We start from the raw sequence: 18,474 nt of genomic DNA, 5'->3' as shown, positions 1-18,474 counted from the left end.
TCTCTCTCCCTTCCTGTATTTTAATGAAAAATGTCTTCAGTGTCAATCCTACGAAACCTCTTTAATAACTTATATTCTTCTATCATGGCTCTCTTTTTTTGCTAATCAGCTAGTTTTTGAAGTCCACAGATATCAATCTCAATTAAGTTTCCTTCCTTTGGATATGTCTGTTAGATCTCTTGTCTGTCCTATTTTTTATTTTTACTTTGCAGATCATCAAATTTTGAAATCAGTAATATTATTAGTAGATTCTCTAACAATGAATTTGTATAAAATTCTTAAATCAGTAATAAGTTCCACACTTTTCTGAAGCTTATATTCTGTACTTGCACACAAATTGCTTTATCGTGAATGTCGGAAAAAAAATTTTTCAACTTGATTGCAAAGTAAATCATACTAGACAAGAAATTATATTCTTGTTTCAATTGTCTGCCCAAACTTAAGCAAAAATGAACTTTTTTTTTCTTAAGCTTGGGGATATATGTATCTCATCTAATGCTTAGTTGAGATACAGATATCAAATGTTTGGTGCTAAATGGTGGTGCATTTATCTTTACTTTAAGAGTGGCTAACAGTATAAGTGATGCAAAGAAAAATAAAATACTTTGTAGTTTATTGTAATAAAGTCTCAAAATTTTTAATTATTTTAAATTATATTTTTAATGGTATTCTTATAATCTGTTTCTTTCTTTGTAGAATACACATGTATCGTGGATTACAAAATTAAAGTGTTCTTCTGGAACTTCATCTAAACATCTGCATTTGTTGGCAGATCAGCTTTTTAATTAAAGAAAGCTTCCAAGTGCTTATGTACATAATGAATATATGCCTAGAGCAATATGAACATATGGTTAAGCGTGAAATTATTAGCATACAAAGAAAATACACAGATATATATAATGAAAAAAGAAAACATTTCGTTGAACAGATAAAAAAAGCCAATAGCTTGAAACATGGGAAAATATTAAAGATACGTCTTGAACTGTTTAAGAAACAGATGAAAGTGTTTGAAAGTACTAGTTTTGTAATGCTGTCTTCACTAAACCAGCTAAATCAACTTCCACTTAGAGAAATGAAGCTTAAAGGAGATCAAATTTTAAAGGAAATTAAGAATGAATGCAAGATGTTTAATGAGAATTTTCCAGTTTATGCTTATAAAACTAAAATATTGGAAGCTGTATCCTCTTCTCCTGTAACAATTATTTTGTCTGGTTCATCATACAATAAAAGTACTCAGGTTCCATTATACCTTCTGAAAGAATACGGTAACCAAGGAATGATTGTCAGCTCTCAAAATTCAAAAATTTCTGTAGTATGTCTTGCTTCTCAGTTAAGCAGTCATTTGGATCAAAAGATAGGCCAAACTGTTGGTAAACATATTGGAAAAGATCATAAAGAAAGTGTGGAGACAAAGATTCTCTTTATGACACATAGTGGGCTTACTGCAAGGGCAAAGGATTCTTCTCTGAAGAAATATTCATGCATTATTATTGATGATGTTCATGATCGAACTGTGGACACAGATATTTTGCTGTCAGTTGTGAGAGATATTCTACAGCAAAGAAAAGATCTGAGAATAATTATTATGGGAGATTCTATTGATTGTACTAGCTTGAAAGAATATTTTTCTATCTGTGCACCTATTTCTGTTATCTCACTTCCAGATATATCATATCCAGTTGATATCTCATGGAAACCAATAGATACTCAGAGTGATGCTAACTATATGGAAGATATCATTAAATCTTTATTCCATGTGTGTATGAATGATACTCCAGGTGATATTCTTGTATTTTTACCTTCTTCAAAGGTTATTGACAAAGTCTGCAGTGTTTTCAGCACCAAGTTGAAAGAGAGCAATAGGAATAATCATTTAACATTCTTTAAACTCGACACAAAGTCTACAGATGATGTCACAGACTTGTTTTTAGAAAGAACATCTAAAAAGTTTAGAATTATTTTTGCAACAACTTGTGCTGATTATTCATTAGCATTTCCTTTTGTTAAATATGTCATAGATTCAGGAAGAACATTAGAAAACTCATATTCTGCAATTACAAAGAAGAGTGTTTTATCGGTACATTTCATAAGTAAAGCTTGTGCTGATAGACGAAAAGCATGTGCTGGATGTACTTCACCTGGAAAGTGTGAACGTTTATACAGCTCAAAGAATTTTTACCAGTTTCAAAACATTCGAGTTCCCGAATCTCTACGCATAGATCCTAAAAAAGTTGTGCTCAATGTCTTTGCAGCAAATAGTAATAATCATATCACCAAATTAATAGAATTCAGTTACAAAGATAATTTAAATATTGCCTTGCATGAATTAACTATGCTGGATATTATAAATCAGTATTCCTTAACTAATTTAGGGAAGAAAATTATTCAGAATTATACAACAGTTTCCTTTTTGGAGCCTATGTCTGCTAAATTCCTTATATTAGGATTTGAACAAGATATTGCTTTTGAAGTAATTACTGTGATTGCCCTTTCATTATTAGATGGATCCATATTTTTCTATGATAAAAATGAAGGAACAGAATTACATTATAAAGCCAAATTACATTTTTCTAATTTGAAAGGAGATATCTTTACAGCATTAGATATATATAATCACTTTCTTGAAGAAAAACGTGAAGAAAAGTGGTGCATTGAAAATGGTATTAATTTCCAATTCATGAAGATTTTACATAACAAAGTAGAGGAACTGTATGATAAAGTAAAGGCAAGTTCACTATTGCAGATCGTTCATCATTCCCATCTAAAATATAAGAATCTTTATGCTAGTAAAGTGAACCATGATAAGCTTCAATCACTGTTGTTTGAATGTTTTAAGAATAATTTGTGTGTGTACAGTGGTCATTTTCGAAGTGGTTACAAACCTGTATTTGCTGATGGTAACTATTTACTTCATCCATCTTCAGTGTTTCACAATGAAGAAGAACCTCCACAATATGTAGTTTTTGATCATTTGGAAACAACTTCGCATACATTCATAGTTTATGTTACAGCTGTTACAGAAGCAATGATACTTGCTGCTAATAAATCAGGAGCTTTATCTGTTAGTATTGATAAATTAATGAATTTGAAACTTAGTTGTAAAACAGTAGATTCTGTTGGTACAATGTTGATAAAGAAAAATCTGCTGGGCAAACGAGGAATGAAACTGCAACAGATTGAGCAGTCCATTAAAAATGCCACAAAAAGTGAACTCGTTATTTTAGATCCTATAATTGAAAAAGGCATTGTAAATATATATGCTCCACTGCAGTATCTAAAAACAGCAGAAGCAATACTGCTAGAAAATCTTCAGCATCCTCTGAAAGAATTGAATGCTGAAGAAGAAGAATTCACATTAATACTTCAGAAGGACAGTGTAACTGTTCCAGTGCCAGTAAAGTGGGAGAAAGGAGGAAAACTAAAGGAATTCCACATAATTGCTAAGGAAAAAATTCTTAATCCATATTTTGCCTCTGAAATGAAGAATACAAAAACAGCACTGGATCAGTATAGTATTAATCTTACATGGTGTCGTAGGAAGTGTAATGGTTCTGGTTTTGTAGATTTTTCTCCACAGGATTTTCATATTGTAAATGCAAAACTTACAAGATCACTGATTGTCAGTGGTACTAAGGCCTTAGTCCAGATAAGTAAGAAGAAACCTAATCAACTTTACATCACACGCCTAAATCCCAAAACAACAAATGAAGACCTACTCATTGCTGTTAAAAAGTGTATTCCAAATAACATAAAGATAGAAAAAACTGTAATAAATTTTGAACCTCCCTTTGAAACATCAGAACAATGTCTCAGTGAGATCAAACTATGTTTAGAAAAAATCTGTTCTCATTTTATAGATTTGGATAAGGTACATATTATTGTTCCTCACCCTAAAAGTACAGCTACTATTATGAAGGCTTATCTAAACTTTGATCACTTTAATGACTTTCATATTGTCAGTGAAAATATAAGTAAGAAAATTAATAAAGAAAAACATTCACTTATTTTTGCATTTCCTGTATGCAGATCAACATCATACTATCCTGTTGATGCACTGAAGGTTTTAAGTAATCAGATTGATTATACATTAAAATATTTTGTTGAGAAAATAAAAAATTCAGACTTAAAGGACATAAGTACTAATTTTCAATATGAAGCTAGCACTGCTGATGACCTTACAGCAAGGATTAAGCTACTTGCAAATAATCCTGGCATTTTTAGCATGTTAAAAAAATTTATTATGAATTTATTAGAAGGTGAGCTAATGAATGAAAGTAATACACCCAAGATACAAAGACTGTTTTGTCATGGGAGTAAGTTATGGCTCTCAAAGATGCAAAAAGATATGGGAGTCTATATTCAGCTCAATTATAATGAAAAGCATTTGCAGGTATTTGGTTCCCCAGAAGCATGTGAAAAGACAAAAGAGGCTATAGAAAAGTATCTCAGAAATACTGATAATGAAATTATGAAGTCTATTAAGCTACGATATGGACAAAAAACACGTGATGTTTTAAAAGAAATTATTAGGAAGTATAATACAGATTTAAAGGAATTCATTGAACACTGTGGATTAAGATCAGCTGAGTTAGATATTAAGCATTGTCAGCTGATGGTACATGGACATGAAGACAGTATTCGGGAAGTAAGTATAAAAATTATTGTTATTATTACTACTACTCTATTTATAACTCTATCTGTATTAATTCAGTAAAATCCTCTCACTAATTTAAATATCTCTGTCATATTATCTCTTTTCTGCCTATACACCAAATTCTGCAATTTACTCCCAAACTTCTACCCATAACCAAATTCTATAATCCTAACAATGCCTTAATCATTAGTCTCTGGACTCTTTCCAATGCTTCTACATCATAATGGAAACTAGTGACTAAATTTGAGCTTATTAGTCCCTATGTGGTGTGAGGACCAGTACTTTCTCCAGTTGCACAACACTTGGTTACCTCTACTTGTATGCTGCTCTTCATAGTTGCAATATCTCTATACTCTAAAGTGCAACATCTTGCACTTATTAACATGAAAACTACAGCCACATTCATCTCCAAGCCAAAAGTCTATTTAAATTTTCCTGAAGGAAATCAGGAAATCAATATCAGCATCACGCCTTATAATTCTCCCCAACTTTACGTCATCAGCAGCCAACAAATGAAGATCTCCACACAGTACACATGAACTATCATTAACAAATAAAATAAACAGAGATCCAAGAACAACACCCACAGTGCACTGTTTACCTTCCTTTTCTGAGATACTCCTCATCATATACAATTATTATTATTATTATATACATGATACCTCCAAGGAGTCCGAAGACTCATCGAGGGAGGGCACCTACTCCACAACTCTGTCTCCACCAATTAATCCACCAACTACAGCAAATCACCTACACATGCTATCTACTGCCCACCACCACTAGTATTTTTTGTCTGTAAATTGCATGTGTCCTGAAGGCCAATTTGGCTGTATCAGAGATATCACCACCTTGTCATATTAATCTAAAAATGTTTTTGAAAAGTCCAAGAATATCACCTGTCTCCTATGTTTATCTGTCAAGTTGTCACCTTATCATAAAATCCAAGTTGATTATTTAATCAGAACCTATTCATTAATCCACACTGATCAACATAAAGAATCCTATGTCCAGCAATTCAGTCCTGTATTTTATTCCTAACTAACCTCTCCAATACCTTAATTACAAAACTGGGATTCTGTAATTGGAATCTTCTGTCCTATAATCATGCTTATGAAGCTGCATTATTTTGTCTTCTTTCCACTCCTTAGCAACCCTTCTGATGCCAAGATTTTCATCAAACAGGTCATCAGCATAGTTACTCATTTGCTGATCACTCTATTACCATAGCCTTTCAGGATAAGGATACTGTGACCAATATCAATCTTCAGTACTTATTCTTCCTCTTGTTTGCCACATACCTGAAGAATTTCCTTGCTTTCATTTTATATAAATTCCTTATGCATCTTGTATATACATCATAACATCTTTTCCTACAATGCTTGCATTATTTCATTCTTATGCTTTTCACTTTGTTCTTTATTCACCTAATTCTTGGTATACATAGACTTGATGATGATCTTAGGTGTGGTTATTCATAACAAAATAAATAATTTATTGAGTTTTAATATTTCACTGGATTTCAAACTAGTATCTGCAGAGCACAAATTACAACTTGTGATGAAACACACAGTAGTCAATTAGATTATTGTAGAAACAATTCAAATTGTAACTGAAAAAGAACTAATGGCCTAACAAGTCAACCTGTAGAAGTCAGATAAAAATGAAGTTAATTCAGAGAAGTTAAGCTAAATTATTATTGTTATTGTTATTATTATTATTAACACCACATGGAGTCAAAAGATTTATTGTGAGAGGCACAGATGTTACTCACATAGTTCATTAAACCATACTTTTCACTCAAAGTATCTGCATCACTACACTCAAATGATACCACTCACCAACCACTCTACATGCAAAGAACCTGCTCTTCCATCCTTGTTCACACCCTCCTTTTACAGTTTCCAGGGATAACTTCTTGTTTTTCTCTTTCCCCTTTCATTCAGTAAAAAAATTACAAACTTACTTACCAAAAAAAAACAAACAAACTTACCAAACATGTCTCAAACATATCTCTTGTACTCCTAATCACAAGACTCTGCAAATGCCATTTTTCAGTCTATTTTCATACTCCACATTCCAAAGACCAGATATACACGTTAGTCAATTTTCTCTAAACCCTTCTAATATATCATGAAAACCAGGTGACTAAATCTGTACAGAGTAATCCATTGGCCTGATTAAGGCCTTATACAAATGCAACCATAACCTCTTTATATCTGTGTATCAAATTGCTCTTCATCATTGCCACAATCCAATATGATCACAGCTTGTTCAATGTGACCACTAAACATCAGGTTTTTCACTGCTGCCACCCCCCAAATGTATATTTTGCATCTCATCCTTGCTTACCATATTTCAACGCCTTACACTTTGGCAATATTGAACTGTTAGTTCCACTCACTTCCTACTCATACAGTCTATTCAAATCCTCCTGCCAAGCCACATCTGCTTGATTCATTGTTCTATACACCATTATTGATACCTATCTTAGAGCAAATCTCTCTCTCTCTCTCCTATCCAGCTCACTAATCTAGTATCTAATCCTACCTATTCCAAATTACTTGTCATGTGGCAATCTGTCACAAGCCTTTGAAAAATCTAAGTACAAGGGGTCCTCAACATGCGTCATTTCGACTTTACGGCGGTAATCCCATAAATAATTTTAAAAATAAATTTTGACTTGAAGCAGCGCAATGTAAAATTCAAACGTCGCAGGCGAACTTATTTGTGACTGCGGCGGAAGAATATACTGTTATGCGGCGTTTGTTTGGGAGAGGTGGCGTCGCTTGGGTCCCAGCATACACTCTTTGGGTACTGCGTGCTTTGTTTACATCTGCTCTATCTCTTTTGTGTTTTTTTTTTTTTTTTTTTTTTTTTTTTTTTTTTTTTTTTTTACCCTTCAATATGGCTCCCAAACGTAAGGCCGACTCTTCCGATGGCAGTATGTCGAAGAAAAGGAAAGCCATTACATTAGAAGTGAAATTAGACATTATTAAAAGGGCAAAAAAGGGAGAAACGCCAACGAACATTGTCCGTGCGTTGAACTTAAGTCATACCACAGTCGGGACTATTATCACGAATAAAGTTCACTTCCTTGAACATGTGAAAGGATTGCCGCCCATGAAATCGACTGTGATTACGAAAAAACATAGTAGGCTCATGATTGAGATGGAAAGGCTTCTTGTTCTTTGGCTGGAAGACCAGCATCATCAGATGACAAAAATGAAACAACAGTTTCATTTTTCTGTACTATACAGTAATTATCTTCTCCCTTTCATTTTCCTATGGCCTAGTTCTGTTTCTTGATATAAACATGACTTTAGGGTGTTTTAGGTTAGATAAGTAACTTAGGCTATGGTAATTCCGACTTGCATCTAAAATCACCTTACGTCGGTCCGTAGGAACGGATCTCCGATGTAACTTGAGGATCCCCCCCCCCCCCCGTATGCCACTATATATGTATCTCCTTTGCAATACATTCATCCCCTTGTTGCAGAATATAAGTAAATTGGTAAAATATTAGTTCTCTTTAACAAACCCATGCTAATAGAGAATTATGACAGGCAATCATAGAGAGCTATGATAGAGAATCAATGCTGTTATCAATGTTGGTATCCTAGCTTTCACTAACCTTTTCAGTATTATCTGTTAGCATTGGTTTCTCAATTTTCCACAACTCCAGATATACTGTTCTATAATTTGTAGCCTCAGCATTATCACTCATAATCCTTGGAACAGTTTTGTCCTCTTGCCACTCCTTTGGAATTGTGCTGATGTAAGACTTGTTATATGGGTATGTCAAGGCTGTCATTATTTCCCTGGAACATTCCCTTAAGACAGACTGTCGATTCTATGGTTGTATTGACATCATCATTATTATGACTTTATTCATCTTATATTTCTCATTCATTCACCATCGGATCATCATCTCTTGTTCCCTCTACAAACAAGCTTCTTGTGATGTCACATTTATGAGGATGAACCCTGGTGAATTGCTCACTGAATACCCTGATTGTCTTCTTCAGCAATTACCAATGTGCTATTCCACCTATTAACATTCTCTTACCATAATCATTATTTCTTTTACCTACCACATATTGAAAGAACTTTAGAATTTTTTGCTAATTTCTTTCCAAATTGCACTTTTCCTGTAGTTTCCAAATGAGTCACCTTCTTGGTCTGTTCTTGTACTCTACTTGTAACTGATTGCTACCATTGTGTTACCTTCATGGTGCCTTCTTCTTCCTCACAATTTCATGCTTAAATCTTCATTCATTTGATACCCCTACCTTACTCAGCCTTTTGAACACACACACACTGATGTTGTTACATAGCTCTTGGTCGGTGCTGTAGCATCATTTATCTCCTTTTCACTTAACTTCTCATTTCATGCTATAGCTCCAAGCATATGCCTAAGCTTTTCATAATAAATATTCTTGTAGCTCCACATATATCCTCTGCTCACAGAAGTCTTCATATGGCTGGCCATCACCCAAGTGATCATCTCATGATCACTTGCCAGTTGGAGGGAAATGCAACATTCATTCTCCATTACATATTGCCTGAGACAGTTGTCCCTCAAGAATTAATTTTCTTATTCTTAGATGCTATCTCTTCATTCTAGTCTGTACTGCCATAAATAAAATCACCATATTTATCACCTTCCCTTGTTCACTAAACTAAGTTGCCTGTGCATTTCTTAATGACCACTCTCCACATTACTCTTTGAACAACACCAACTAAATATCTCATCCTGATGATCCCCACCTCACTTGACACACTGTCTTAAAGTCACTGCTGCTATTTCTCCAGTCCATGTCCTTGTGTAGACATATTGCCCCTGCTATCATCAACAGCACTCCCCTTCTCCCTTCTTGTATTTCCTGTCCTTAAAAAAGAAAAAAATTACACTCCTCCATTTCTGTTCCATTAGAATATCATCCTCATCCAACCATTTTTCATTTATATCAACAATTTCTGGTTGAATTAACTCGGTCTTGAGATCATTTTGTTTATCTTTTTTTTTAATCTCTTAGCATCCATAAATAAACTACAGAATTTCATTTTTAGATATATAACCAGTTATATCCATGCTACCTCCTCCATATATATATATTATCCCATATATTTCCTCTCCACCCTGACTTACCCCTTCTATTTCCCTATACATCTTGTATTCCTGTTTTGTGGCTCTCATCTCTCACACTACTGCTCTCTCCATTCATGAGCACTTCAGTCTCTCCTGATCTTTCACATCACTTCTTATTTAGTCTAATATCTTGTTTACAATCTCATATTATACTTCTAGCAAGAGTTCTCCAGTTGCCTTACACTAGATCTATTTAAAAGCAATCCATCACTTTTGTTTAATCCTCTCCTTCTCTCAAATGCATCCCATGTTAACAAACTGCTCTCCTTTCTCACACACCTCTGACAACATATCATTCATGATTCTTGCAAGCTGTTTTATCTCGTTTTTATCATACCTGTAGACAGGGCTGGCGCTAGGCTGAACGTTGCCCACCTGCAAAGCTGAAATGGGCTCCCCCAAACAAATGGCAATTTTATTTATTTTTATTTTTGTTATAATCATGTGGAAAGAATTTACAAGAATTTTTTGTAAATTTGTAACTGTAAACTTTGTAAATTTGTAGCTTTTTCTAACTGTAAATTTGCAGCAATTATATTGACTTACCTAATTATTATTACTTAATTCATTTACAAAAATTTAAAGAAAGAATGAAACTTCATACTAACGCTTCGAAACGGTGCCGCCTGCATTTCGAAATGGTGCCCACCTTGTAGTGGAGCCCATCTGCAATGCAGGCCCTTTTCCGCCGGCCCTGCCTGTAGAGCACCCTGAAAACTTTTATTACCATGCTGCTATCTTTCACTCTTCTTAATAAACTCCATTACCCATCTTGACATTCTTCTTTTGTCCCACTAAATTGCGTTCCCACCACTAGCTAACTATCTTGCTCATTTACTCTTCATCACCAAAGCATCAATAACCATGTTTATTCTCCCACATGGAAAAAGATCTCGTGGACTCTCTCATTCATCACCTCTTTAATAATGGAATCTCTATATGTCACAGCTCTTGAATTATTTATCACTTCTTTTTACTACCGTTCTTCATTCTATCCTTTCAGGCACTTCTATCCACCAAACATATTCTTCATTACATTTCCGACTGTGATGAACTCATTGTTGAAATCTTGAATTCCAGCAGTTGCATTTTCTTTCCCTCCCACAGTCATCCTTACTTTTGTTCATTATTCATACTCACTTTTGTTGTATCATTCAAATTCTCTTTCACACCTCAAGCTCATTTTTTGACTGTTAGTCTCTTTCACAGTCGCATTCTTATTTTCTTTTTCAGCCTTTTGATTAATATTACTATTATTATTATTTATTATTATGGGCTATTCCATGGAGTCCTTAGACTCATCAAGGGAGGCCCTATAACTTCATGCCAAGCACTATTCAATATTTGCACAGTATCTGTCATATTTGGCTTTGAACTAATTCACAGTCATGGTACCTACAACAGATTCTGGCAACCCATGCCACTCTAAATTAAAGATGCCAAGAAATTATATTCTTGGTGTAATCCTTTATCTAAGTGTAAGCAAACAAAGTTTCCCGTGAAGTAACTTCATGACAGGGCAACTCTTATATAGAGGCTAATGACCACATTACTTACCTTAGTATTCCATAATGCGAAGCACATATTTTCCAGATCTTCTGTTCCCTGGCCTATAGTAACAACCAACTGTATATTATGTCTTACTATACATTAGTTATTTTCTATTTTAACATTCGGCACTATAGTCCTATAAGTTATTTTTTATAAAACGTGTACAATAGCTGCGAAAACTTCAGCCAGGGAGGCATGTGTTAATTGTCTGCAAGGATAGAAAATTCGGAACTTCAGACATGGAGTGCTTTAAGAAGAGAAAAAATGTTAAAATATTTTCCTTAATTCCTTTTGTTCAATTATAAAGAGGTAAATACATATTCCAACTGGCCATGCTGTATATTAACGGCAATCACAATATATTATTATTATTATTATTATTATTCAGGCCTCCATGGAGTCAAAAGACTCATCGTGGGAGGTCCTTCCTAAGAACATAAAGTCTGTCAAGACTCATCGAGGGGAGGTTCCCCCTAAGAAACACAAAGTCTATCATACCACTCCTTAGACTCATTGACCGTTCTCGCCCTCACCACTCTATCAGGCAATGCATTCCACAGCTCAACCACCCTCCATGCAAAGAAACCACTCCTCATCCTCTTGCTCACAGCTTTCGTAACTTCCAGGGATGGCCTCTTGTCATCACTCCTTCCCGCTGTTCAACCAAGTGAAAGAACTCCCCAGTGTCAACCCTGTAACCACCTCTCAATAGTTTAAAAGTCTCAATCATATCACCTCTCCTTCTTCTATCCGCCAAACTCTGCAGTCCACATTCCCTTAGCCGATTCTCATAACTATCTTGTACAGTCCTGAGACCATCTTTGTCATCTGTCTTTGTATCTTTTCCACAGTTAATTTATCCCCTTCAAATCCTGGCGACCAAATCTGAGAACAATAATCCAAGTGTGGTCTGATCAGAGACTTATACAACGGAATGATAACCCTTTATCTCTGCAGGTCAGTGTCCTTCTCATAATTGCAGTAATCCTCTGTGTTACCTTCACCACCTTTGCAATATGTCCCCTAAACTTCAGGTTTCTATCAATCATCAACCCCAGATCTATTGTCTCCCCAACTTCCTCCAGCATGACTCTTCCCATAGAGTATGCAGCATCCCATCGATGTTTCCCAAACCTCAAGACCTTACATTTTGCTGCATTAAACTGAGACCCCCATTCATTTGCCCATCTATCTAACTTATTCAAATCCTCTTGCAGGGCTACCACATCTGCACTATTACTAATAATCCTTCCCAGCTTCGCATCATCTGCAAACAACTGAATATCCCCCTGTACCCAGCAACTTCTATTCCTGTTATTATATCCTCGTCTGTCAACCACGTCTCAGTGATCCCAATAATTTTTGGCCAGGCTGATGCTATCTGCGCCACCAATTCCTCTCCCTTATTCCGGATACTCCTGGCATTAGTATAAAGCATATAAATGCCATTGTTTTTATACCCAGCATTATCCCTTCTAGACTCCACTGGGCTCAGTGTTACCTGACATCGTCTCCCTTCTCCCAAGTATCCATTCCCACAAGAGGCCACCCCTGCTATCATCCTCCCTGGGGGCACACTGACTCTTTCAGAACAGCAATCTCTCCAGATGCCTATGTCCTTCCTCATTCAAATGTAAACGGTCTCTTGCATATAATTCCTCTCTTTCCTCAAACACACTCCAAGCATCCACATATACCAGTCCTCTCTTGTCACACATTCTTGCTATTATGCCATTCAATATCACTGCTCTTCTGCTCATTTCAACATTATCATACCTAGGCAACACATACTATTTTTCCTCTCTCTTTCTTCTTCCGTACAGTCTCAAGCAAAAACCTCATATCTCTCGCTGCCCGACTTACATTACCACTCAAGTCATTCGTTCCTACCATCACAATCATCTCATCCACCCTTTCACCTCTCTTAATTGCCATAGCCACCCTTTCTATTGTTCCTCCTGGCAAACACTCCTCACGCACCCTATCTTGAACACCACGGATCATTGAGTCGCATTACATTATACCTCTTACCATTCCCTCTCTCCTATTGTTTCCATTCTCTCCTCTTCTTTCATTCCCTCTCCTCTACTGCTATTCTCTCTTCTAGCATTCCCATACCTCTCTCTCCTATTGTTTCCATTCTCTCCTCTTCTAGCACTCCCATACATCTCTCTCATTCCCTCTCTCCTACTGTTTCCATTTTCTCCACTTCTAGCATTTCCATATACCTCTCTCATTCTGTCTCTCCTACTGTTTCCATCCTCTCGTCTTCTAGCATTCCCATACTTCTCTCTCATTCCATCTCCTACTGTTTCCATTCTCTCCTCTTCTAGCATCCCCATACCTCTCACTCATACTCCCTAAATTCTCTCTCTCTCTCTCTCTTACTCTGATTCTCCTTGCATTTATCTCTTCCATTCTCCTAATCTTATCTTTCATACTTCTGCTCTCATTCACAAGACATTCCACCTCCTCTTTCAACTCATCTATCTCCCTCTGCAGGTCAGTCACTCTTAATCTAAATTCACTTTCCCAAACAAAACCATCTCCTAAACTTTCACAGTCACTCACACCTTCCACACTATCAACTATTATTTTCTCATTCATATATATCTTTTTTTGATTCTCTCCTATCACACTACTTGTCTTCCTACATTCATTCCCCGTTCCTGGAGCAACAAAGTTGGATATCGATATTTCTAATGCACTTATTTCCTCCAACTGCCTGCATTTTGCATATATACGCTCTCCACTCTCTTTCACAAGCCACATATCTAATTCCCGAGACGCATACATGCCGCAAGTACTGCATGCCACAAAGTCCCTTATGATATTGCTAATAATTGAGTTCTTAAATGGCGGAGGACTTGGCGATACTCCACTTGCGACTGCTGCTGAATCCGTCATCATTCCTTACTCAAATATAGATGTAAAGTGTTTGCATTATGGGATACCAAGGCAAGTGATGGGAAGTCATTAGCTTCTATATATGAATTGCCCAGTTGTGAAGTTACTTCATGGACAAATTTCGTTTGCTTACTCTTGGATAAAGGATTTAACCAAGAATATAATTTCTTGGCATCTTTAATTTATAGTATAACCAAGTAGAAAAACTTTCAAATCTTATGCCGCTCATTCACCACTCTCCAGCAAAAAAAAAATCTAGTTCTAACACCCTCATTAACTACACTTTTGCTCAGTTTCCAAGGATGGCCATTAGTTCTCCACTACCAGACCTCTTCTGAAAAATTTTCTCTGTATTAATTATTATTATTATTATTACTATTATTATGTGACACCTCCAGGGAATCCAAAGACTTATCGAGGGAGGGCACCTATTCCACAACTCTCTGTCTCCACCACTCAAATCCACCAACAATAACGAAACGCAACTACCATCATCATCTACACCAGGGTTTCTCAAACTTTTTCTACGATGGAACACTTCACAAATCCTGAAATGTTCACGGAACACCGTGTTATTTTGTAATGTATTAATTAATTTTTATTTAGCTTATTTTATTGTTAATTAATAATTGATAATTAATTATTAATGCTTGATGATTAATTATTAATTAATTAAACATCAATTAAATCATCATTAAATTAATTTGTGCTGATTTTCATTGACATATCCCATTCTGATCACCAAAAATTTATAATATTATTATAAGTACTTACGAGTGAATGCAGACTTTTTCGCCTGTTTGCTGGTTTTTGTAGGTTAGGTAAATATAAATAAAATAAATGAGTAAATCTAAGCGTTAAGAAAAAACAATCATTTATTGTGATATGTTAATTAGTAAAAATAAAACAAATTAAAATAGTAAAACGTATATTGCAAATTAAGTTCTTAATGACTCCGATGTTTTTGGGTCTTTAAATTACAAATTCTTTTGATATCAGGCACAATATTAGAAAGTTAAATTCTCATATTTGGTGTAGCGTCGAATCTGTTCCTGGACTTTGATTTGGTCGCAGCATAATATGAAAATCCTGTCTTGCATAAATATGTCGTTGTAAAAGGAAGTAAAACAAATAGCTAGTTTTGACACACTTGTCCAGAAATCATTTATTGGCAGTTCCTTGTATTTTTGTTTTAAATCGAGTCACTAATTAAGTCAATTAGATTTTCATAGTCACTTGTGCTGAAGCCTGCTGGCTTAGCTGTCACTGTAAATGGATTCAGAACCCAGGAATTGTCCTCACTGGATTTTGGAAAATATTGCAAAAGGGTTGATTGCAAGTCATGCAAGTGTTCTAAAATTATGGTAGATACTTCTTCATTTACTTCAGAATTTATTTCAGTCAAAAATTCATGCAAGGTGGGAAAACAATCAAAATTATTCTGTTCAACTGTAGAAATCCAGAATTGCAACTTCCTATCAAAAGATGCAATTTTGTCTCTTGTATTAAAAATTGTAATATTCTTTCCTTGTAATGATAAGTTAATTTCATTGCACTTTGTCCAAATATCTGCCAGATATGCAAGAGACTCATCAACCATGAAGAATTTCTTAATAATTCAATAAAATTTTCTCCTAAATTATGTGACATCAAGAAGACCATTAACTCACTACGAAGTTCAAAAGGCCTCAATAATGCTTTTCCTCTGGATAGCCATCTCACTTAAGTATGTAATAAAAGTGCACTACCCATTTCATCGCACAAAATTTTAAATAATCTGGATTGAAGTGGTCGAGATTTTACATAGTTGATCATTTTTTCGGATTCATCCAAAATAGTTTTTAAATATGTACGAATTCTTTTTGATACTAGTGCTTGTCTATGCAAAACACAATGACTTTTGGTGGCTCTTGTAGCTACTTGCAGGATACGTTTTACAACTCCCTTCATCTTTCCTTCCATTGCTTGAGCACCATCTGTACAAATATCAATATGCTTCTCCCAACCGATTCCCTGTTTTGTAATATAATTATTAATACAGTTGAATATTTCTTCTCTGGTGGTTTTTTCTTGTAGATATTCGCACATGAGTAAATCTTCTTCAATACTTTTATCAAATATGTAACGAACAAACACTAGTAATTGTTGAAAGTTTATTTATCACTAGGTTAGACTATAATGAATTTAGTTTAATCCTTTATTCCAGTGAGAGCAAACAAAGTTTGCACCTGAAAATATCTTCAGGACTGAATATAGTGGTGTTGTACTAACTTACCTGGGTAAGTAGTGCAACACTAAGGCAACTCATAGCAAAGGTGGAGCAAGCTACCAACACTCCTAACCCAGTATCTCCCATAATGCAAAACACATTTCCTTGTGGATATGTATACTATTATGCATTAAGGGATTGGCCACTACCCAGACTAGTTTCGACCTTTATTGAAGTCTCTTTGGTGGGAGCCAGGCCCAGAGATGGAGATACCAGGCAGAAGCAGTAGCAAGTCATCTTTACCTATGGAAGTTGCCAAAAGGTTTATCACCTTTTTTTATTAAATTACTCTGGATTTAGAGAAAGATGTTGAAAGTTTATTTATCACTAGGTTAGACTATAACGAATTTAGTTTAATCCTCTATCCCAGTGAGAGCAAACAAAGTTTGCGCCTGAAAATATCTTCAGGACTGAATATAGTGTTGTACTAACTTACCTGGGTAAGTAGTGCAACACCAAGTCCTGAAGATATTTTCAGGCGCAAACTTTGTTTGCTCTCACTGGGATAAAGGATTAAACTAAATTCATTATAAACACTAGTAATACAGCGAGTCCTGTGACATCTGTAGATTCATCCATTTGCAATGAATATTCACTGCAGTCTGTCGATGAATTAGCTCTTTTTCTATGTCAGCAGAAAGATATTTGATGCAGTGTGAAACAGTATCATTTGATAATTGTACTGCATCTATTTTTTTAGCAACCTGTTCGTTTAACATGCATGATACAATGTCTTTCACACAAGGCTTAATGAGCGTCTCACCAATTGTATGAGCTTCACCATGAAGTGCAATGCGGTAACTCACGTGAAAAGACGCCTCTGTTGCATTTTCAGTTGAAGCATTTGTAGCCATTTGAAGTGTAGATTTTTCTGGCGAGTCACGTCGTCTCTTAAAAAATGTATATCTTTTCTTTTGTAATCTTTCTTTTGTGTGTTTCGTTTCGAAGTGCCTACGAAATTTAGCTGGAGCCAAAGAACTGTTTACTAGTATTTTATTACATAAAACATCAGGAGCATGTGTATTGCCAATACACGTAAATCCAGAATTTAAATAACTTTCATGGTACTTCCGTTTTGGTCTGTTCTTAAATGACTCTTGTTCTTTAATATTAGCTTTTGAAGAAACCACAGTTTGCAATTCCATATCTTCTCCAATCATACGAGTAGATGTGTCAGCAGAAGTACTTGCTCCTCCTTGTGTTAAAGTTCCTGTCTTTAAACAAGATTCCATGGGTATTTTTTCAATAATATTCAAATTCCAATATTTGTCAGAGCTATAATAAAAAATAGAATTGTGTTGTAAAGGTAACTTTAGTATGAAAAACAATAAGATTATAAATAAGAAATGTCGAATAATATAAAAGTAAATGAATAATGCAAAATAGTAAAAAAAGACTGCAACACACAAAAGTAAATATGAATTGTAACAACCGTATCAAATAATATAAAAGCAATTGTAATAAGAATGATTTGATAAAATGTTCAATAACAAAAATTAAACAGTTCAAAATAAATCAGATATTAATTATAAAATTAGTTAAAAGAGTAAGAAGAATTCTTTTTTTTAAAAGTCGCCTCGCCTACTCCCTATATACGGGAATAAAAAAGCATTAGCTGATTTTTTTTTTTTTTTCGAGAGCCCGGTCCCAACAAATTTACTCGTAAATACCTTTCCAAATTTTTTTAAAGTTCATACATTAACATAAGTATTAATAATTAATTATGGCATAATCATAAAGAGTATTAGTACACTTATATATACGGTGTGGCATGTTGACAAATATAAATTACATTTAAATTAGTTATCAATCACTGGACTAATGAAATGTTGTAGCATGTCGTAGTTTATTCAGGCAAACATAATTAAATTAATTTGTGCTGACTTTCATTTACATATCCCATTCTGATCAAGAAATATATTTATAATATTATTATAAGTACTT

The 18,474-nt window shown here is 34.8% G+C and overlaps 1 protein-coding gene across 2 annotated transcripts in view; it reads left to right on the top strand.

Moving 5' to 3' along the window:
• Positions 1-701: 701 nt before the first annotated feature.
• Positions 702-18,474, top strand: part of LOC150110250 (uncharacterized) — a 154,190-nt gene continuing 136,417 nt past the window's right edge. For both annotated transcript variants that reach the window (XM_090398574.1, XM_090398582.1), the window contains exon 1: positions 702-4,645. In XM_090398574.1, coding sequence (XP_090254700.1) covers positions 809-4,645 — 3,837 coding nt within the window. In that variant the 5' untranslated portion in view covers positions 702-808. The remainder of the gene's footprint in view (positions 4,646-18,474) is intronic.

This window comes from Typopeltis vanoorti, chromosome 1 (assembly GCF_054136105.1).
Source record: "Typopeltis vanoorti isolate ZY-2024b chromosome 1, IOZ_Tvanoo_1.0, whole genome shotgun sequence".
NCBI lineage: Eukaryota > Metazoa > Arthropoda > Arachnida > Uropygi > Thelyphonidae > Typopeltis > Typopeltis vanoorti.
Note: the sequence above shows the minus strand (reverse complement) of the source record. Positions and strands in the feature narration are given on the sequence as shown.